This window comes from Diplotaxodon limnothrissa, linkage group LG3, assembly GCF_057381915.1.
Source record: "Diplotaxodon limnothrissa isolate DT_005_m linkage group LG3, D_limnothrissa_male_GT1.1, whole genome shotgun sequence".
NCBI lineage: Eukaryota > Metazoa > Chordata > Actinopteri > Cichliformes > Cichlidae > Diplotaxodon > Diplotaxodon limnothrissa.
In genome coordinates this window covers 32,533,174-32,556,527 of record NC_140598.1, presented here as the reverse complement: position 1 = coordinate 32,556,527, position 23,354 = coordinate 32,533,174, and the positions used below count along the sequence as shown (strand labels likewise).

Genomic DNA, 23,354 nt, shown 5'->3' with positions numbered 1-23,354 from the left:
TGTTCACTATTTTTATTACAAATTATATCAGTAAGGAAGCTGACTAAATATTAACTAATAATTTATGGCAAAGGGGTGGGATTAAATAAGTGTTTCCTTCTTACCTCTCCCTTTCAACATGTAAATTAATAAGAACGGTAGCTATATTGAAATGTATTGATTTTTTTGTATAGTATTTTGTTTTCTCTCTTATTTTCTTTTCTAAATGTACCTGTATGTTGTTTACATGCTTGAAATAAATTACCAATCAATCAATCAAATACCTAAATACCTGGAATTCGCAGCAATGGACAGTGCACAAGAGAGTACAGACAGGGTGGAGTAGGTGGAGACAAGTGTCCAGGGTGATTGGTGTTGTGACAAAAGGATGTTAGCAATAGTTAGCAAATGGAAGATTTACAATATCATAGTGGGATCTCCTATGATGCATGTTGTGGAGATGGTGGAACTAACAAAAAGACATGAAGCTGAGCTGGAGGTGAGATTTTTGTTGGGAGTGACAAGGATGGATACGATTAGAAAAGAATATATCAGAGGGACAGTTAAGGTTAGAGGTAAAGTTAGAGAGGCAAGGCTAAGACGGTCTGGACATTTGCAGATGAGGAGTAATGGATAATGTGGAGCTGTCAGGCAGGAGGAAGAGGGAAAGACTAAAGAAAAGATTCATGGATGTAATGCAGGGCACACAGAAGGTTGGGAAAACAGAGGAGGATACTGGTGATAGGATGAGATGGAGGCAGATTATCCACTGTGGCGACCATAGACTTAAAAGAAATCTATTAAGAGTTTTTCTTGCAGAAGCACAAATATATTTTGCGAGACTCTGTTAAAAACTTCATCACTGCAACCGTATCGAATAACTTACAGCATGTTTTAGTTTTCACACAACATGACATTATTTACTATTTTTGCTGTCTTCCATAGGTCATGTTCATCAACACTTCCTCCTCTCTCTCATCCTTAAATTCCTCCGTTAACTCGTTTGCGTCAACATGCCATAATTCAACAGTCTTTACCATCTACACCTCCATGACCATCCTCCTCTTCCTTCCACTCTACATCTTCATCCTCTACATGGGCTTCCAACAGTGGCGTCAGAAATCTGCACATGCAGGGGCAACAACGACCAACTCCAACTTCTTCACCTACAACATGATGTGGGTGGAGAGTTTTGGAGCTTTTGGATCAGTCTTCTACACCCTGGGTGTTTATACCAATAAGATAACAATGATTTATGTTGGAATGTATATGTTTACCATCCTTCTTCCTGTAGAGACTTTGTTTCATGTCCTGACCTGTCTGGAGCGCTACCTGGCTGTTGTTCACCCCATCACCTATATGCATCTGCGCCAATCACATGGTGTCAGGATTAGAAACATCTGTGCTGTTTGTGCGTGGCTGCAGTGTGTTGCATGGTTGGGGATACATTTATTGTTTGGGTATCAATTTTCAAATATGCTACTTGTGTCCTACTTGGGTGTCTGCATGGTTGTTGTTGTTTTTTGTTGCCTATCTGTTCTTCATGTTCTGAGTCGCCCAAGACCAGGGGATGTGGGCAAACACAAGGAACAGTTTGACCAACCAAAGCTCAAGGCTTTCCGCATGATCATGGTGATAACAGGAGTGCTCCTGCTGAGATTTGCTGGGCTGATTTTTGTGTTTGTATTGCAATCTTTTTCATTGAAAGAATTGTGCGTTTTGACTGAATTAGCAGTTTGGTTGAGTGTACCCAGCCGCCTCGTTCTTCCTCTGCTGTTTCTGCACAAAGTAGGAAAACTGGCATGTTGTAGCAATAAATAAATAAATAAATGAATAAATCACGATATAAGAGGCACCCGTGAAGTAACTGTTGAAGTTTCTATGGCTCATTGATGTTTTAGTGTTTTAAATGTACTGTATCTCCTCAGAGATAGTTTATGTTGCTAATTATCATTTCGGTACATGGAACCAACATAACTATCAGTAATACCAGCTGGATTAGTTTCATTTAGAAAGTTTTAGTCTGCTTCTTGTTGTGTACTATGATATTACATTACAATACTAACTTCAGAAAGATGACATAAAGAGTTGAGCATTTTTTTTGACATGCATAGGAGGGTTGCTGGGTTGCTTTGGCTTCATCTTTTGGAGTCAAAGGAGCTTGCAAAGAAAGTAGGAAAACTGGCATGTTGTAGCAAAAAATAGGAGACAGAACTTAACTTAAACCAAAAGCGAGCCTTTATTTGGGCTGATGAAAAAAAACAACATTAACATGAAGGTAAAATCAGAAACCACTGCTAAACTGAGAATAGGCTATGAGAACCATGAAACTCTGACAAAACTATGAAAGCTATGACGAGACTATGGTTTGGCATAACAGACGACCTCACAATGAGTGAGCAAAAACACACAGACTAAATACACACAAGGGGTAATCAGGGGAAGTGGAAACACATGAGGAAACAGCTGACACAAATGAACCTAATGACGTCACAGGGAAAGTGAACCTAAATACAATGACAAAGATGCACCAAACTCTTTCAAAATAAAGCAGGACACACTAAGAACATACAATATTCTAAGAATAAAACTAAAATACGCAAAACCCTGGGTCGCAGACCCAGTACCGTGATGCATTGTCCATCTGTATTATGAAACACCGCCCAGTCAGTGTGACTACATTGTCTCTGAACACATCAGAAATAATTTGGCTCATTTTGTCCAATGTCACATCATCATTAAACACTAGTGTCCCAACACCAATGACAGCCATGTATGCCTAAGCAATGACACTGCCTCCGCTGTGTTTTACAACCGATGTAAACGTATGCTTTAGATCATGAGCTGTTCCACACCTTCTCCATACCTTTTTTTCGCCATTGATCTTGGTTTCATTTGTCCAAAGAATGTTTTTCCAGAACTGTGCTGGGTCTTATTTAAATAATCTAGGCTTTCTATTCCTGAGGCCAGTGGCGGTCCTAGCCTCCCCCCCCCACACACAAAACATATTAAGGATTGTACATTAACATAAAACTGTTGTCGAAATTCACCAGAGAAACACACACACACACACATGAAGAGAGGGAGAGTATGCATTGTATGCAAACGGCTACCAAACAGCCATCATAATTCGTCATACATTGGGAACAGGACAAATCAACAACTGACAATCACTAATTAATATTAAAATCTGTAACATAATGTATTGTTTGGAGTTTAGTCTGTTACTGTTGCTATTTTTACCATTTCTTCTTGGAGCAACTGTAACGCACATAATTTCCTTAGGGATTAATAAAGTATTCTGATTCTGGTTGTTTCAGGATGACCTGCCATTATCCAATGACACATCTGCTTACCTGTATCTTTTGCTCGTTTCTCCTCCTCTTCTTTTCTATTTTTTCTAAACTGAGCACCTGATGGCTTTGAACTTTTCTTGTCCATCTTACATTGGTTTTAATTTTGGACTGCAGTATAGTGATGGGTCGTTCGCGAACGAAATGGCTCTTAGAGCCGGCTCTTTGACGTGAACGACGCGAGCCGGCTCCTTATCGCGAACCGTGACGTGGGTTTTTTTTCTTTTTCTTTCTCTCACCCTCTCTCTCTCGCCTGCACGCGAGCCTTGTGCTTTACCCTGGGCAGAGGGGGGAGGGGCGGTAGTTACACTCAGTAGCAGGAACAGAGCCAGAGGGAGTGAGAGAGAGAAAGAGAGCCAGGGACAACAACGTGACATTAGAAAGGTATAGTAATCATCCACAACTATTTTCAGTTGCAGATGATAAAGGATTCAGAAAGTTTATTCATCCAGGCCCATATGACAGAGAATATGCATGTTCTTTTTGTTTTGATATTTTAATTTATATTTAATTGTGTTGTGGTTTGCAGTGTTTTGTGTTGTTTTTACTTTAAATTTGTAAAAGGAAAAAGCTGAAAATTTAAATAGTTAAAAGTTGAAATTTGAATAGTTGATTTGTGTATTATATGAATTATTTATTACATTTTATGTGGAGTGAATAAATAAAAGTATATTTACGGTGGCCCCTACAGACAAAGCATGTGCAATCTCCAAAACACGTAAAAACTCCAAAACACGTACAAACTCCGAAGCATGTAAAAACTCAGAAGCACATAAAAACTCAAAACACGTACAAAAGACAACAGAAGTGCTCCAGGATGCTGGGCGCAGTGTGGAGCTTTTGTTAAATTGTGGCTACACAAGCCAGCAAGTACCAACGACCGGATTTGGTGTGTGATAGTAACAGGTAGATGAACTTTTTTTTAAATTATTTGAATATATTTGAGTGCCTGTGTATAAATACACAAACAATACACACATGCTTTCAATTGTGTAATTTAAGTGATCTAGGTAGCTCTGCTTTGGAAGTTCAGTTCATGCTAGAAATGTGTTTTGGAGTTTGTACGTGTTTTGTCTCTAGGGGCCACCGCATATATTTATATATAAACATATATAAATAAAACCACTTTGTTTTACGTTAGTAATTCCTTTTGTGCATAATTTTATATTATTGTTAATAATAAATTAATTAAAGCAACAAAACAACCTGAAGAGCCGGTTCGGAGCCAAAAGAGCCGGCTCTTTTCAGTGAGCCGAACCGAAAGAGCCGGATCTCTAAAAAGAGCCGGAAATCCCATCACTACTGCAGTATGAACACAAATCCACCAACCCGAGGATCACCACAACATAACCTAATAGACCTACACCTTAGTTCACAGATTCACTTTGTCTAAGGTGTATTTCTGGGATTTCACACAACCCAGGATTCAAATCATGAATACATAATGGGCTTGGATTTACAACATTATGAATGAAAACATTATGAATGAAATGTGCTCTATTTGGAGGCAGCAGGTCTCCCTCCCCTTTCCACGGGTAGTGTGTGAGACTTTAAATCATCAAAATATAAAATATAGATTTTAAATTGTTATTGATCCCTTTACCCCTGGTCCTAAAGTGTATATTTATTTTCTTACTCTTCTTATATTTATTGTTTGTTTACTTGCACTGCTATAACTGGAGCCTCGTCCTCTTGTCTCTCTCTATAGTGCACTGCAAATTCCTTGTAGCTTGACAAGATTTATTGTCTTAATTTTAGCCAGATTATTTTGTCCATCTTGTTTTGAACATTACAAGCTAGTTTCCAGTCTCATGTGTTAGATGATTAAACTTGTTTAAGTATATATTACTTTTTTTTCTTATTTAGTCTGTATATCTAAAAATGATCCATTTTACATTTATTTCAAGCAAAAATAGCTTTTAGATAGAGTGTAAAACAAAAATTATCTCAAAATAAGAAACATTCACCTTTTTCCTTGAAATAAGAAAGTCACTCATTGGAAGGTATTTATTTCAGGTTTTTAAAGAAAGGACATCTTCAAGGTTATATTTTGTCATAACATAGACACTGTTTCTGAAATTGACTGGGTAATATGACGTAAAATCAAGTAGGTCTTCAACATCAGTCAGTTCAGTTGCTTGGGCAAGGTTGGGAATTGCAATTTCATAGGCAAGAAAGTCTTTGTTGAAACCCAAGGTTTCATACACCTGGTATTCAAAACAATAAAGTGCACTATTAACAATAAAAATGTTTTTTTCAAGTCCAAAGATAGGGTTTAAACCATTTGCTGAAATGAGTATAAGAGACCTGTCACAGATGTATTTGTTTCCATGTAAAATAAGCCACTTTACTCTAACGGCATGATGTATAGCATCTTCAATCCCCAAAAAATCTACAACCTTTGATTGCAAATGGTCCATATTAGCAACCTCTGATACAGGACCTAGTTCTTTCTCATTTACAAATATCGGATGCTCAGTTCCTGCTTCACTTTGGCAACACTCCAGCAGCTGATTGTGGTTTACAAGAGACTTGCATACATTCTTAAAGTTTAATTTGGATGACCATTGTTTAAAAAAACTGTGTTTAGACTCGAATCTCATGCACATATGACGTATTACAGGTCCCAGGGCAATAATTTGAGAGGGAAGATGCAGCATGTAATGTTGCTTTGGTATTACATTTTTTTCTGGGAATAGTTGCCTGAATTGTTTAAGATGATCTTCTATCATTTTTTTTTTAGTTTGGACACAGTTTGTAAAGACACAACTGGGGCAAAAAGTATTTTAACAATTTCAATTAAATCCAAAATAAACTGGATAAAGGGATTTTTCTCTACAACACTGTACAATAAGAATGGCAAAATCTTGATCAATATAAGCATTTGTCCAGAGGATTGTTTGAGTCTGTTGTCACTTGAAGCTAAAGTAGCAATACTAATTGGTGAAGGCTTGTCACGTATGTCCACTGATGAAAAAGGAAAGTTCTGCATGGCAGAATTAAACAAGTCCAATTCCAAATTTCCAGATAAAACAAAGTATTTCAACACACACTTAATTTCCATTGGTGCCACTCCTTCAAGAATTACATGCATAATATCCTGTGGCATCTGCTCTATGAGATTAAAACCTGGGAAATCAACTAATTTGCTTTGTCTATTTATGCCAAAAGTCGTTTTGAGCGAGGATTTCAAAAATTCAGTAGTTGCCCTTTCTATTTCAATGCACTGCCTAATGTGTCCGTCCAATTTTCTTGCATTTCATCAAAAGTACACTCACAATGACGACATTTGCTATACGCAAAACCAACTTCTTCCTTAAATCCTGCAAGCTCATGCTGGGCCAGAGTGTCTCCACACACAGCAACAACTGCTCCGTTTAAATAAAATTCCCCATTGACAGTGTTAATCACAACACCATCGTACAGTAACTTCAAGTCCTCATTGATTCTCCGTAGTATTATATCTACCCCACACTAATCTATGTCCCTAGACTTTGCGATTGCGAGAAGTCTGATGGAAGCCAACTTTGATCTAAACTTAGGGTCTATGTTGCCTAAGGTGTAATAAAACATTAGTAGTTTATTTACACTCGCACGTGACCCTAGGGGGTTACACATTTCTATCTCATCAGAATAGAGTATCAGTTGTAAAGCAGAGTTCTTCTTTGAAAACAGTGGGTGGGTTTTGAAAATAATTCCATCATTAATGTCATACAAAAAACTGGCGTTGGGGCAACTCTGAGGTCCAGTACTGAGCATGTCAAATAGTCTTGAATTGGATAATAGCTGTTTCAAACTTTCAATCAAAGGAATGTAGTAGAAAGACTTGTTTTTGATTGCAAGAACTCTCGATTCTCCCTTTTTAACTCTACAGGCATAATTGGAAATGATGATCTCCTCAGGTGTGACAGGGTTGAAATGCATCTGTTTTACACGGTCCTGTAGGTTTGAAGCTGCACATATGGGAAAGGGATCCTGAAAGTTGTCCAGTGTTGAAAGAACTTGCTGTCAGGTTGCCTTTCAAGGATGGTCTTTATTTTTCCCCTCAAGGACGTCAGAAGAGCTGTTTGATACTGTTGGACACCAAGGACAATGTTGTTGACATTCCTCTGATGGGGGGAAAAAAAACACATCAGAGACATGAAAGCGTAAATAGAAGATATAACAGAAGCAAAATGCAACTCTGTTTCTTTAGCTCAAATTAATGAGCCACTGAATGTTGTAATTTACCAGTGGAGCAGTAGAAGAAGAAATCAGCCAGTAATTGGCATTGTTTTGCATGACATGCCACATGCATGACTCACGTGGCACAAACACATTGCACCGAGCAAGATGGAGGAGCATGAAAGGTTACAACAGAAAAAGTGAACAAATGATTACCTCATTTTTTTTAATGTAATTCTACTTCCTTTGTGTTTTATGCCTAAAAGTGAACACATTTTACACTGTTAAGCCTATTTTAAACTGTTGAGTGTGCCCAGAGTTACATACATTGCAGTGAACTGCACAACTCTTGTGCTTAACTTCTTCGTAATGTACATTTGTTCTTAATAACTTATATAGGTGAAAGTAATAGCTGAATAAAACCAGTGATAAAAAACAATCAATTAATTGCAAATATAGTGGACAGATTATGAAAAAAAATCGTTAGTTGCAGCCTTACATTGAACCAGACTTATTAACAAGTTAACAATGACACCCCCATAATATCAGATGAAGCAGTACCTGTGATAGGTGGCATTGCTCCCGCACACCAATAGCAAATGCAGCTGCACATCTGGCAAGATCAACAGTTTCTCTTTTACCCTACAGGACAAAAAGAAAAACAATTGTGTAAGAAAAATGACTCACTCAGAATGTGTTTCAAATTCCACCAGATGCAAAACAAAACAAAGAAATATTCCAAACTGTTGTACATTTTTGCTATTAAAAGATTCCTTCTACAATGGATAGCTAATGAAGCTGCAAATGTTATGAACAATTTAAGAGTTATTTAATGAAACTTAACCAATCTTTATGGAATCTACTCTGAAGTTAACTGAAAGAAAAATTTGAAAGCTGCTTGGTTCATGGAGCATCTAACAACAACCAAGGCAGGTACACAACACTGGTAAATAAGTTTATTTATTATGTTTAAGTATGGTAACTAAGCCTACATTGTTGCGCAAGCCTGAATTTCAGCGGATTCATGCATTTGAAATTCAGCACTGGCCTTCATACCTATTAAAATATTCTAATCAAGTAGTTTATCTTAGAAAACACATAACTTTAAAACTATAATCTTCACTTGAACTGAGTACATTTTCTCTAGTTAGGCTTTACTACGGTTTTACTAAAGCTGAATTGGGGTAACTGTGCTTGGTTAAGGTTAAACAACACACATACATTTAAAAATTTGCGCGCGTACACACAGAAACACATAAAGTACATTACCTGATTCTGACGAGGTGTTTGAAGCTCAGCTGCGTCTTGCTCCATCTCCTTCTGATTTTCCTGTCGCTCCTCCTCCAACACCTCCGATGTGACTGGGGGGTCTAGTGGTGGTGGCTCTACTTCAGTGCCATTGCCATTGCTAACAGTTTGTCTGGGTTCGGCAGTATAGTCGGCAAAAATGGCTGTACCAAAATTTTCGCCTCCTAATACATTTGCATCGGATGAAGCTGTCAGCCATCCTGTAGGCGGGTTCCCAGTGGCGATGTATTGTGGATGTGTGCGTCTGAGATGGTGGTAAAACGAGTTGAAAACACGGTAATCCTCGGCGCATCCATCGACTCCACAAATGACACGGAAATCTGGACTGCAACTGTGTGCAGTATTAATGTGACTTAAGAGAGACTTCAATGTTAACGCCACAAAGACGAAGCAAATCACACACCTCCAACAGGCCATTGTATTAGACTAAAGTCAAGCAGAAAATATGTTGCAGTGTGGAGCTGTTGCCGCGCTAGTTTGGGAAATACCAAGTTCATGGGGGGAGGGGGGTATTACAAACTGTAGCTGTAAAAACAAAAAATGGTCACAAATAAGGTAAAATGAAATAAAACCTATAAGAGTTTATTTTAAATCAATGAAGAAGAAATTTACCTATCATACTGACTGTGTTTTATGAACGTACAAACCACTAAATTGTATATAGTAGCAAAAATTGAGATGTCCACCCCCTTCATGTTCCATGTTAGTTGTTACCCAACTCCGTTTGAATTTGGAGTCACAGGAATCTTCTGCACCTGAGCATTGAAAGAAAAACTGTAAGAGAAAACTTCGTCAAGAAAGAGAGGTAAGCAATTTTAATTTTTCGAATGTAAGTAGTGTGTAGTCTAATCACTGTTTTAAAGTCAAGCGGACAGAATAATAAATTTAATTTGAGCGCGGGAAGGAGTAATGTAGCATGCTAACGGATGCTAGCGTTAGCTTAGCAGCCCTCGCATGTGGTTCAGAGTACATTTAGTGAAGTATCTACTGTAATGTTGTGAGAATTCCTAGCTATACTATTTATAAGGGGCAGTATTAGCCGTGTGTAACTTAAGTTAATAGGCACACTGAGAATTTCTTTCAATTAGCAAGAGAGCTAATTAACCACATTCAGGGTTTTCCAATTGTCTTTGACTGATTTACTAGCTGCTTGAATTCCCTCACAAGGTGTGGGTTTAAATTAATATTTTGATATTAATTGGATTTATTAAAGTGGGCTCAAAACAGTGTTATTCAGGAATCAGGCCGGTTGGTAAAACAAGTAGCGCTGTGTATCGATTCAAAATTGAAACAGAAGATGGCAGCACTGCATGTACAAGGATGCCAGCTGCCGTTTAACCCCGAAGAAGAAGAAGCTGTGTCCCAGAATTCATAGCGCGGCCTAGCTCAGTTTCCAAAAATGGCGGCAGCTACTTAGTTTTAAAAATTTCTCTTATTATTCTTTCTAGGTCACAAAATAAACGTTTAACATATTTTCAGGCGAGAATGTAGCCGTGTAAACTTCAAATATCTGGACAGTTTATCAAGACACCACATATTTTCAAAAGCGCTCCGATGTTTTCGGAGACGTCTGTTACCCACTAGCTCGATAGCTAGCCGGGGTTTAACGCTCACTAGAGCCGTGAGAACACCGGACTCCGGGCGAACCATTTTCAAAACCACCGCCGTCTTTCACTACTCAGGTGAAACATGATATATAAGTCACTTAAATAACTTAAAAATGTTATTGTTTGGCTTTTTTCAGTATTTTATTTGTTCCTGAGTAAATCGGTTTGGCTGAGATTAAAGTTATAGTTTTTACACAGCTGAATAAACGTCAAGCAGACAACTGATTATTAGAAGTGTGAGATGCTCGAGAATATACTCCGGTGTCCTTTTATATTTTAGATAGCAATGAGCAATCTGCAAATTTCTTTAAAATGTAATAAACTATCATCTTGCCTTTATTTTTAGTTAGCACATACCTTAAACACTTAAAGCTATAAGCTAATGATCGTTATGTAAGAGCAGATGCTGCTGGTGCAATAAGCTGTACATTTTACGTCCAATGGATGCATGATCTGGCAGCCCTAGTCAGCATAATCTTATTGATGAAATTCAATGACACAAATCTGGGTGAGTAAAAGTTCACCGGGCAATATTGTATAACCCTTTCAGACCTCAGCCGGGCTGTCTGGACATTTCTTTTCTATAATAGCTTTAAAAAGGGTAAAAATGTTGAACAATCAAAATGATTCTTTGACGTGAATCAATTTGATTCTCATGGGACTCAATTAAGATTCAACTTTTCAAATGTCTTTAACATAACACTAATTGTGTATATATATATATATATATATATATATATATATATATATATATATATATATATATAATCAAATGTGTGTGTGTGTATATATATATATATATATATATATATATATATATATATATATATATATATATATATTCATGACGACACTGATCAAATGTGAAACGCAGTTTGCTGCTTCTTTTGGTGCGGGCTCGGTGAATTTTGGTTGGAGAGACAAAACCTGCAGCTCAGAATCAGCGCAAAAAGACGTAATCACAGCGCGGACTGGACGCATCAGGATCGCTAAGCTCCGACAGCGTGTCCGTCTGCGGGCCGTCGGGTGAGAAAGCCGAGAAAGACAAAGCTGATTCTGATGCGTCGGTCCGTTCTTTGTTTATGTCTTTGTGTGGAGTCCGTGTGCCTGCTCTCATTTGCTGTTTGGTTGTTGTTGAAATGGTTTTGTGAGCTTTAATCTGAGAATCTGGCGTTTCTGGCAAAACACAGTTATATTTAAAAGTCGATTCAGGATTTAATGAATTGATATCGCTTTATACTCACCTCCCACTTCCACCTGCACTTTCAACTGGACCACGGCCAGTCAGAGCGGTCCCGCCCCTTACTATCTCTGATTGGTTTAGTCCACGATAGGGGCATAATGTGTGTCTGTTGTTGACCACAGGAAAGGTTGCAGATTTTTTTTTTTGCTACCCGAACATTTGGTCGCCCAGGTGCAACCAAATATTTTTTTTTAGTCGCACCACTGAAAAATTTGGTCGCATTTACGACCAAATTGGTCGCACTCTAGAGCCCTGATATATATATATATATATATATATATATATATATATATATATATATATATATATATATATATATATATATATTGATTTTATTTGTTTACTTATTTTTTTAAACCTATTGTAGGCGTTGGGTGAGCTTCGCAGAATTTTGGATCCCCACAACAACAAGTTCATCAGTCAAGTAAAACTAAGGTGGGAAGAATTCTGCTCCAGGGTAGAGTTCTAGGTGTGTCAAAGAAGGCAATGAATCCACCAATGACCATGGACAAAAGTAAGTTTTACCATTTGAATACAAAGTTCTCATCCTTTAAAATTTATGTTTATGAAGGTTTGTTTCTGCTTTGTCCAGCTGAAGCCCACCTTGCACTGATGAAGGCTCTTCCAACGCTCTTTCCCACACCTGCCCATCCACCAAAAAAGATGGGGAATGCTTCTGAAGCATTTCTACATGTCCTGAAGGTAAGTTTTATAAAATTTGCTTATAAAGATCTACAGAAAATTTGGCAAACGTAATATTTCGGTCAAACATGACTCAAAAATGCTTTTTCGGTTTCAGCCGAAAGACTTAAATCTATAATTTATTGTTTTCATTAATTTATAACGTATTTAATGTACACGAGTGTGGTCACATAAGGAGTCGCTTGACACTGATAAACCATAAGTCAAAACTACTATAAAATGTGTGAAACCAACAAAGAACGTCTCCGACGTTATGACCAAATCCCAGCAAAAAAACATACAATTAACATAAGATGTTGACTGTCATGTCTTTTGTGTCTTGCAGCCTACAGAAGATCCAAATGCTGTCCTCCAGAAACGAAGCTTGTCATGTCCAGTAGTGATGTTCGATGGCTGCAAGTGTGTCATTGCTGTTGGTAATTTACCAGTTACAACATTTGACAAAGAAAAACTTGGTGAGGCTATGATATATGTGATGGCATACTTTTATGCACTCCATCTGACTTACCCCAAATGCGTGGCAACCCTGCTGTCTGTCATTCAGACAGAAGTTCTCCATGATGCCATTCATGAGCATGACACTACATCATCTTAAAGCCCTGGCAGAATGACATGCATTTATTGGAAAGTAGTGTGTAAATTTCAGATAAGATTAGGAGAGGGCACTTCTGTTTTGTTTTTTGTTTTTTCAATCTGGGTCTTATTTCTAAAATGGAAAATGTTCATTTACTCACCCACACAAGTTTTGTGGTATTTGGTGTCATTCGGAAGAAATTTGAATCTTTGTCGTCTTCCTATGTCACTCGTCAATTTTAATGGGGCAATGGCGAAACCTCTAAGGCTGTTGAAATGTTGAAACCACTTAAACAAACTCATAATGTTGGACCTGTACTGTTCAATTGTATCTTTATTATCTGCAGGTTATTGTTAAAGTGGACAAATAAAGATGGACACTTTTGCTCTGTTTCAGTTTTGTTTTGTCCTTAATCAGCAATATAATCTTAAAGTAGTGTTTAGCTAAATTTAAAAAGAAGAAATATCTTTAAAATGATTTAATGTACTAGTTTTTAGATTATTTGCCTTGATTTGTTTGTTAGAATAAGTGTTTTATGCCTATTTTGAGATTTAATTTCTTCAACATTTTACTTAGAGCAAGTGGTTAAAGCTTATTTTAGGTTTTTCCAATCTGGCTTTCATAGAGCTCACTCTACTGAAACTGCACTTGTTGGAGTCTCCGGTGACATCGTGATGAGATGTGATGCAGGAGAATGCTCTGTTTTGCTGATGTTGGATCTGACATCTGCCTATGACACTGTTGACCTTCATAGTTTGCTAAATAGGCTGAGACACTGGGTGGGTACAGCTGGGTCTTCTTTGAACTGGTTCACATCTTATTTGTGTGAACGATCCTTACTATTGCGTGATGTAGAAACAGTGGATTTATTATTTACTGGATTGTGGATTGTTTTGTCACTGAGATAGACTGAAGAGACGGTATTCTATATTCAAATCCATCCTCACCCCGAGCCACTAAATGTTCTTTACTTGGCCACTGGCACATATAAAATTTAAATTTGCAGTCAGAGTTCTTTCAGCATGCAAAGAACTGCTGCTTCTGTTTATTTAGAATTTTTCCAGACACACCTATTTGAACAAGCTATTATTGTTACAGGACAGTGGTCTATGGCAGTGTATGGGGGGAAAACAGAAAGAGACATGCCAAGAAACAAACAAAAATTCTGCAATCAAGATTTGATGAATAATTATTTTTGATAGTGTGAAAATGACAGATGTGAAGCCAACAGCGTTTGCAGTTTCACACGGTTTTTATTGGCTCTGGGGGTTTTTTTGCTAAAAGCACAACCACACACCTCATCTTTCACAGGGGAGACATGATCATGTGATGGACCTCAGGTGTGTGTCAGCCTCGCCCGAATGCACTTCTCCACTCCTCCCCCTGCAGCTAAGCCACAAACCACACAAACCGCAAATCCCTATTATAAAAACTTAAGCAGCAACTTTTCAAATTTCCAATATTTATGTAATTCTCAACACTTTTGACCATGACTGTATTCCCAGGCTTCTAGCATCTTTCACCCTGCTGTTATGTGCTGGACAGCCAATACTCCAAATCACATCTAAACACAAACTACTGGTTTTCATGCACTGTGGGGTGCAACCCTAAAAATTTGACTGGACATTATTTTGAATTTTCCCCCATTAAACCAGAGTTAAAAAAAAAATTTAATTGAATTGAGTTTGTTCATATTGTAAGATTACTTTGATTATAAAGAAAATGGTAATAAGGTACGTGAGTTATTTAAAGGCTGGATGGTTTAAAAGGTTATAAAACAGGTTATTTTAAAACTGCATTCCTCTTGTTTGCTTTGTCCATTTAACACATTAATTCAATAATGTCATGGCATCATACTAAATAGAGTAGCGTTGGCTTGCCATTGAAGATTCATAGTTTACAAAATAAGTATTTAAAATTTATAAGACCAAAATCATAAGCTTTTTTGTTGTTAATTAAAGACCTTTCAATTTCACTTTGACTTATTAAGTCAATTTTTTTTAACAAAATGCAAAAGTAGGAGAAAAAGGTGCAAAGTAGACATCTATTTTTTTTGTTTTTACATTACCTTAAAGGCAACTCAAATAGACACGGTCTATTTTAATTAATTATTTGTTTTCAGTAGTGACCCTGGCTTCAGTGACACAAGATAGTTGAACTGAACCATGATGATCTTTATTAATAATCTTTATTAATAGGCCAATAAAGAAATAATAATCAAAATAACCAAACTCACCCTTTATACTTAGTTGAATAATTTTTCAATCGTATTAGAGGCGCACAAAAACTTTTAAAGTAACAGAAGCTAATCAAATCAATCAAGATGATAGAAATGTAATATTAATCACTTATCTGAATCCTCCTTTAGCTTCCTTGAATGCCAAAACTTTTCAGAGCTAAATTCAGAAACATCCACCTTCATCCATATGATCACTATGACCCAAGGAGAAGTGAATGTTGAGATAATGTTCTTTTGCATGAATCAGCTGATTCTCAGAGGGTTAGGTCAAAGCTCCTTTCCAATTTGATTATTGAAATGAACATGAAATTGTTTAGGCCACAATCAATAGGTTTACTCTTCATAAGAACTATATGGAAATGTTTTAATAATGGATCCACGTGGATAATGGAGGGGGGACACAGGCAGCTGTAGCCATTTGCTGTCCCCAAGCCAACTGGAGTGACCAAACTGGACTTCTTGGTTGTGTTTTTCATATAGGTACCTTTTGGAACATTTTGATGGGATTAACTGACAAATAATATAATGAGTTTTCTGTCACAGATCTTTCAGGAAGTTCATTCTTCAGTTTTGGTGGGCAAAACTGTACTTTTTGGCTTCTGGAACTACTTAAACTGCATCTTTGTAGCTCAGGAAATTTTCTGGATCAAGCTTGTTAACCAAGTGAGCTACTATTAGATAGCTTACACCCCATCTTTTAATCCAAATATGGTCACATTTGAGAACATCAGCAACAGCCACAACTTCAATGATCCACAAACCAGTTAGTTGTGTCATGGTGATTACCAGTGTTGGGGAGTAATGGAATACATGTACCGCCGTTATGTATTTAAAATACAAAATATGAGTAACTGTATTCCGTTACAGTTACCGTTTAAAAAGGTGGTATTCAGAATACAGTTACTTTGTTGAAATAAATGGATTACACTGCAGTACTTTCCTGCTTCATATTGTCACGGATCAGGACAGTTTGGATTTTGTTTGTCCTGTTGTTCCAGGCGGCAGAGTTACGGTTGCCATGGTTACAGGGTGACGCTCTCTCTCTGCGTGTTTTCTGGGTGAGAGAGCGCCTTTTTGTTGTTGTTGTGCTAAGCTAATAGGCAGACTGCTACAGGCATAGCCCTAAAGAATGTAGCCTCATGGGCAGTGTAGTCCGTGTTGCAGGGAGAATGGACTGCCATACACGTTATGTTTCTGTGAGCAAGAGGAGGGAGAAAAAGGAGAGTGGAAAAGTACGAGCTGTCACCGAGCAGAAACGGTGTTTTCTGTAATCTGTAATGGAATACATTTTAAAAGTAGCCTTTCCAACACTGGTGATTACATCCATCTTTATTGTAGTATATGGATACAGCAAAGATCCATAGACTTCAGTACAAATGTGTACTGTTTATAGGTATTAACGAGTCTTTACAGCTAAGCTGTCAAATTTTCTCAATTTACGCAACTATCATACATCATCTAAAACCATCAAAACCAACTCCCACCTATGCGTAGTTGTAGTAAATTTTTTAACTAATATTAGTAATACAACAATATTGGAAATAAATGCTACTACTAATAAATAGAATAGCATAGACTAACCCTTTAATGTTGCTGTAAATACACAACAAAATGTTGGATGCTCAATGCCAACTGTGCAGGAATCAAATATAAATAGTAAGACAGCAGAATAGATTTAAAAAAAAAAACACGCGAAATATATACAATCAAGAAGAATTTATAAAAAAAAACAATAGCAAAGCACACATTGGACTTGGTTTGAATTTAGAGGCTGTATGTGAGTGGCCTGAGTGTGTGGGGTGATACTGTTGACAGTCTGAATGGTCTTGGGGAAGACGCTGTTAGTGAGGCGCCAACCGGGAGCAGCCGGTCAAACAGGTGGTGGGCGGGGTAGAGATGACCTGTGATAGCAGTGATTTTTCTGAGACAGGAGGATCTGTTGATGGTCTCCAGGAGTAGCAGTGAACAGCCAGTTATTTTGGGGGACAGCGTTAATTACCTGCTGTGTAGCCTTCCTGTTCTCAGTGGTGGCCCCTGTGTACCAAACATGAAATAGAAGCTTTTTCCTCAGCACAAGATAGAAGTGCAGCAACTGCTGGGATGTCTTTATCAAGGTGTCAAGATGAGATCAGTGGAGATGTGGCTGCCCAGAAACCTGAAGGTGGAGGCAAATTTTACCCGTTCCTCATTTATAATCAGGTAGAAGTGGACCTAAAGTCCATTATGAGTTGTTTTGTTTGAAGGACATTAAGCTTCAGGCTATTTTCTGAGCACCAGCAGGACAACTTCTCTGCCTCTGCCCACAGCACAGGGCGGAGGCCCCTATCCTGAATTTTTTTCCCCCTACAACATGACAGTTTTCCTGCTTTGTGCAAATACAACAGAGGAAGAACCAGACGGCTGGGTACACTCAACCAAACAGATGATTCCATCAAAGTGCATGAGTCTTTGTTAGCAATCAATGACATATTTCTTATCACATAACAAATCATCAACCCAAAAAATCTCAGCAGGAGCACTGCTGTTATCACCATGATCATGTGGAAAGCCTTGAGCTTTGATTGGTCAACATGCTCCTTGTTGTGGCCCACATCCCCTGGTCTTGGAAGATTGAGAACATGAAGAACAGATAGGCAGCAAAAAACAACAATCACCATGCAGACACCCAAGTAGGACAGAAGTAGCATATTTGAAAATTGATACCCAAGCAATAAATGTATCCCCAACCATGCAACCCACTGCAGCCACGCACAAACAGCACAGATGTTTCTAATCCTGACACCATGTGATTGGCGCAGATGCATATAGGTGATGGGGTGAACAACAGCCAGGTAGCGCTCCAGACAGGTCAGGACATGAAACAAAGTCTCTACAGGAAGAAGGATGGTAAACATATACATTCCAACATAAATCATTGTTATCTTATTGGTATAACCACCCAGGGTGTAGAAGACTGATCCAAAACTCTCCACCCACATCATGTTGTAGGTGAAGAAGTTGGAGTTGGTCGTTGTTGCCCCTGCATGTGCAGATTTCTGACACCACTGTTGGAAGCCCATGTAGAGGATGAAGATGTAGAGTGGAAGGAAGAGGAGGATGGTCATGGAGGTGTAGATGGTGTAGAAAACTTTGCTGACTTTTGAATCCAGGCATTTTGACTCAAACGAGTTAACGGAGGAATTTAAGGATGAGAGAGAGGAGGAAGTGTTGATGAACATGACCTATGGAAGAGAGCAAAGGAAAAAAACAGTAACATATGGAATAATTTATTGTTGTTTAGAAAACACAGTAAAGTTTTGCATATGCTGACAATGGTCGTGTTTTTAACCAAGCCAGCATCTGTGCTCCTGCAGGAACAATTCATAGAAATGAATTTCTAACATTTTTTAGTTTGTACTGTTTCCTTTGGGGATTTGTCTTTCACACTATCGTGTTTTGACAGTAGCCCGGTAGCGGCTACCTGAGAGAAAAGTCTTCATATATGAGGATGAAAGAGGAGGCTGAATAATAATACAAAAACATGGTGGGTGGCTGTAGCTCAGGTGGCAGAGCAGGTCAGCCACTAATCAGAAGGTCGGTGGTTCGATCCCAGGCTGCCTCCTGGCTGCATGTCAAATATCCTTGGGCAAAATACTAACCCCATGTTTGCCTACTGGTGGCGGTCAGAGGGCCCGGTGGCACCAGTGTCTGGCAGCCTCTCCTCTGTCAGTGCGCCCCAGGGCAGCTGTGGCTACAATGTAGCTGCCATCACCAGTGTGTGGATGGCTGAATGTAGTGTGAAGTGCTTTGGGGAAAAGCGCTATACAAATGCAGGCCATTTACCATAAAACATATTAATAATAACGAAGAAAGAAGTCACTTCTTAACCTCTTAAGATGCTTCAGGTTATTCGCAACTGAAGTTATGACTAAGCTTCAGGTTTGATTTTAACTAACATCTACATCTTTCTTGTAGATGTTACCTTTTGAAAATGTTTCCCTTTTGAAACATTCATACTTTCTAATCATATATTTTTCTAGTTTAAAGTTTTTGGAAATGTTTCATTTTTGGAAGAGTTTTTAACAAAAAAAACCTGCATGGACGAAAAGTCTAAGACCTTATGTCAAATGTCACATCTTTTAGATTTCATGCAATTTAGCATGAAAAAACCCATTCCTAGCCCAATAGATGGTTCAACAAGGCTGTGGTAGTTGTTAAACAGTATATCAAATGTAATATTAAATGCTTTAAATACCTTAAAAGAACGAGGGTTCTTTGCATGTTAGAAAACTATAATATGCTTTTAGTGCCTCAGGTGCAGAGGGTTTTGTGTATAAAACTAAATGCATTAATGATGCATACTCACATTCAATAATATTATTGTAGAAGTGTTGGAATTATTTTTTTCTGTTAGAATACTTTTTGAGCTATACATCTGTTTTGTGCAGCTTTGAGTTTTCTCTGTACTACATACAATTTAAGGTTCCTTGAGGAAACTGTTGATGTGATATGAATTGAATTCAAATTGATTTGAGTCTAGTCAGCTAAAAATCAACTTTGTTTCAGCAAATTTAATCAGTTAGTAAAGAAATTATATTAGTATTTTATAACATAATATTACTTCATTTTTGTGTCAGTTTGCTCTAATAGCATATTATAGTATGTTGCCATTCATGTTGGCTGTATTATAGGTTTGTGTATTCTCTTTAGTACATTGAGAGCATTGAGAGCAAATAAAAAATGAAGGTATGTGTCACACACTTGGTCAATAAATCTGATTCTGATTTTGACAAGATTCCCAACAACACCACTGGCTAACATGCAGCTTCAAACCATGACGGCAGCATGTTTTACATGTTGTACCTCTCTCCTGAACTCCACCATATATTTTACTAACAAGCTATAGATTAATCCACTGATGCACCAGATGCATCTTCCAGGATATGTGTCAAGTTGTTGTTGGATGCTTTCCTATTTCTTAAGAACTTGACTTTAAGAAACTGTTGTACCTTTTAGGTCTGCCACGTCCTCTTTTGTCTGTCCACTTGTCCACAATTTTTTTCACATTTCTAAAAACACACTACACATCACGTTAAAATATAACACTACTTTTTGGATCCTTTGGGAATAACCTCGTTGGTGTAACAGTGCTATTTTAAACGGTGTCATCTTTGGTGGTTTTCATAGATTCAGAGGTAAAAAAAAAGTACCTAGATTGGTTCTTTTGTAAGTTCTATGTTAAGTCTAGACAAATATATCCTGTGAGTCAGGTGCCTTTTTATGCTTGAATGATTCATAGTTGAGTATTAATTGGCTCTTACAAAATAAAACCTAAATTGAAACCAACATATATGAAGAATATATAATTTTGAACAATAGTGTACTTTGTTGAATACTAATTTCAAATTAATCAACCTCCTAAAAATCTCAAAAGCTACTCACCTGAATCTCCATGTAGCTCAGCCAGTTGCTTCCTTTAATGCCAACAAGTGTCGTCTTCAGCACAGCTGAACCAGAAAGAATCCACACACGCTCATCTAACACGCATTACATGATATTCAAAACTGTTGATTAGGTCACTGCTGGTGTTTTGCATATCAGGACTGGACACCTGCCTTACAGTCACAGTTCATCGCGTATATCTTAATATAATATACAGCAATACAATATCATTTAAAACATTGACTGGTCGCATTGTTGTGATTACCTTTGTGACTTAGGAAAAGATTGGTTGTATTGGACTAGTCAGATTCTCAAAGGCTTGACTCAGATTTTTTTCTTTCTGAGTCATCTGGATACTGCAGAGAGGCTGTGGCGAATTTGACATTGACCGGTGTCCTTGCAGAAGCTGTTGTCACCAATTCCTATCTGCTAGTTACTCCACTAACCAGAGCCACTGAACTGGAATTCATGATTGTGTTTTCCATATTTGTGCCTGGTAGTCACCGAGAGCCGGTATCATGCAGCTTTTAGATATATCCTTGATCCAACACAGCTGATTTAAATGACTAAATTACCTCCTCGACATGTCTTGTATTTCTCCAGAGGCCTGGTAATAAACTAATCATTTGATTCAGGTGTGTTGACCCAGGGTGATATCTAAAATCTGCAGGACACTGGCCCTTGTGGCCTGGAGTTACCCACCCTTGGTTCATGGGTACAGCTAACATGTGCAGAATTCAGCGCAGACAGTTCACAGGTAATAATGCTAACTTGCACAACAATCGCATTATATCTGAATGCACAATTATTATTGAGAAGGAATAAAACTCTCTATGAACAGTTAGTTACTAAAGACCTCTGACCAAGTAAACGAACATATTAGTGGAAAGTATAGTACAAGTAATAAATGTAATAGCACTGTTGGGTTTTTGTAAGTACTTTAACTTTATTGTAGGGTATTTACGTTACAATATAAGGCCTCTTTTCTTTTATCAAACCACCCTAATCCTACAAACACTTACCGATCTACAAACAAAACCACCTTTCAATGCTTAAAATCACTGCACAGTACAAGAATTACATTTATTAACATAAGCAGGCATCCTCTGAGCAAAAACGTTACCACCATGAAATTCACTCCAGTTTTGAAAGCTGAAACCTTAACCATTAATTACTTACCTAATGAGTATACAGTCTTTCAGGCTTGTTATAATTCATAAAGTTCTAATACTTTAAAATCTAATCACTCCATAAAACTCTTGATTCCTCTGACTCTCTATCCTGATCCGGTTTTCTTTGCACAACATAGTTTTTTTGCTCTGTGCAGAAACAGCAGAGGAAGAACCAGACTGCTGGGGACAGATAGCAAGTTTGCTACTTCCCACATCACACATAAAACTTTCATGTCCATCAGTGATAATTGTTCTATGCCAGAACAAATCAGAATGCCAGAAAATTTCAGCAGCAGTGCTCCCATAATGACCACGATCATGTGGAAAGCTCGTTGCTTTGACTGATCAATACGTTCACTGTTTTGACGCACCTCCCCCGGTCCTCGGCGAATCAGAACATGGAGAACAGACAAACAGCAGAAAATAATGACCACTAAGCTGATACCTGAAAATGCTAGTTGTAGTTTGACCGATTCCTCAACAGACTGAATTATCCCGTACCATCCAATGTTCTGCACCCAAACACACACAGTGATGATGTTTCTTATCTTGACCCCGTGTGTTTCCCGTAGACGCATGTAGGTGATGGGGTGAACAACAGCCAGATAGCGCTCCAAACAGGTCAGCATGTGAAACATAGTCTGTCCAGGAAAACTATTATCAAACAAGTGCTCCCCAGTAGACTTGATTATCATCCTGTTGGTAAAAGTGCCCACAGTACGGAGAAGTGTTCCAAAAACAACAAACAGCTCCACAATAATCATGTTGTATGTGAAAAAGTCAGAGTGGCTCATTGTCGTCCCTGCAGGTGCATTGTGCCGATGCCTCCGACGCTGAAAGCCCGTGTAGAATATGAAGATGTAGAGTGGAAAGAGGAAGGTGTTTGCGATGGTGAAACTGGTGAAAAGGGCCACGCCTGTGGGACATTCGGATGAAGTGGCGGAGCTTAAAAGGCCGGAGACATCACTGAGAACTGAGGAAGAGTTGATGAACATGGTCTGTTGAAGACGCCAAGAATAAATATGTTTGATCATTTAATACTTTCCAGCAGTTTCAACATGCAACACTATATCACTTATTCTGATGATGTTCATGTTTGTAACTGATCCTTACAAAATCATCAATTCTCCTGAAAGAAACACTCAACAGTAATATGTTCTTGTCAGTGCTGCGTTTAATTAGTGCCATTTCCTACAACTTCAAATTTTCACATATATCACCTAGAGTGGCCTACCTGATCTGTTATTGGACTTTTGTGCTGATCCTAGCCTGTCCATAGTAAACACCATAAGGGTGTTCATGTGGCACTAGGATACTGTAGACTGCACAAAGCAGGGGCTGCACTGTGCTCTGTAAGCCTGCAGGGCTCTGGACATAGCGGACAGGTACTGGCAAGCCAAGCACAGTGTAGTTCTGGCAAAACTGAAACAAACACGCAACGTTTTGCACCAAAAGAACCTGCGTTAGCACTCAAATGCAGAGGAAGATGCTAACCATCGCACAAAAAGTTGTACTTCTGGACATGCTAAAGGAAGGTAGTTTTCGGACTGTAAGGCACACGGGTTTATGAAGCCCATTACGTGAAAAAAAAC

General features: G+C 38.1%; 3 protein-coding genes across 3 annotated transcripts; 1 reads left to right on the top strand and 2 right to left on the bottom strand.

Annotated features, from left to right (window-relative positions):
- The first annotated feature begins 608 nt into the window (after positions 1-608).
- Positions 609-1,800, top strand: LOC146635428 (uncharacterized). The gene is made up of 2 exons (XM_085350113.1): positions 609-692; positions 925-1,800. Exons 1-2 carry the CDS (start codon positions 609-611, stop codon positions 1,798-1,800), a joined length of 960 nt encoding a protein of 319 aa, XP_085206239.1.
- Positions 1,801-7,261: 5,461 nt separating this feature from the next.
- Positions 7,262-20,781, bottom strand: LOC146635427 (uncharacterized). Its single transcript, XM_085350112.1, has 6 exons — positions 20,769-20,781; positions 20,591-20,655; positions 17,444-18,390; positions 8,766-9,135; positions 8,058-8,138; positions 7,262-7,441 (listed from the first exon to the last, which is right to left on the bottom strand). The coding sequence occupies exons 1-6, from the start codon at positions 20,779-20,781 to the stop codon at positions 7,262-7,264; spliced, it is 1,656 nt and encodes a 551-aa protein (XP_085206238.1).
- A 1,085-nt stretch (positions 20,782-21,866) lies between these two features.
- Positions 21,867-22,757, bottom strand: LOC146635426 (uncharacterized). The gene has a single exon (XM_085350111.1). It carries the CDS (start codon positions 22,755-22,757, stop codon positions 21,867-21,869), a length of 891 nt encoding a protein of 296 aa, XP_085206237.1.
- Positions 22,758-23,354: the final 597 nt, after the last annotated feature.

Excerpts from the sequence above, each read along its gene's own strand:
- LOC146635428 (XM_085350113.1), top strand. The coding sequence starts at position 609 with ATGGATAATGTGGAGCTGTCAGGCAGGAGGAAGAGGGAAAGACTAAAG. Across the intron at positions 693-924 it reads TAATGCAGGGCACACAGAAG|GTCATGTTCATCAACACTTC; the intron begins GTTGGGAAAACA and ends TGTCTTCCATAG.
- LOC146635427 (XM_085350112.1), bottom strand. Across the intron at positions 9,136-17,443 it reads GCAGAGAAGTTGTCCTGCTG|TTGCAGTCCAGATTTCCGTG; the intron begins GTGCTCAGAAAA and ends TACTGCACACAG. Across the intron at positions 7,442-8,057 it reads AGCAATGCCACCTATCACAG|AGGAATGTCAACAACATTGT; the intron begins GTACTGCTTCAT and ends TCCCCCCATCAG.
- LOC146635426 (XM_085350111.1), bottom strand. The coding sequence starts at position 22,757 with ATGTTCATCAACTCTTCCTCAGTTCTCAGTGATGTCTCCGGCCTTTTA.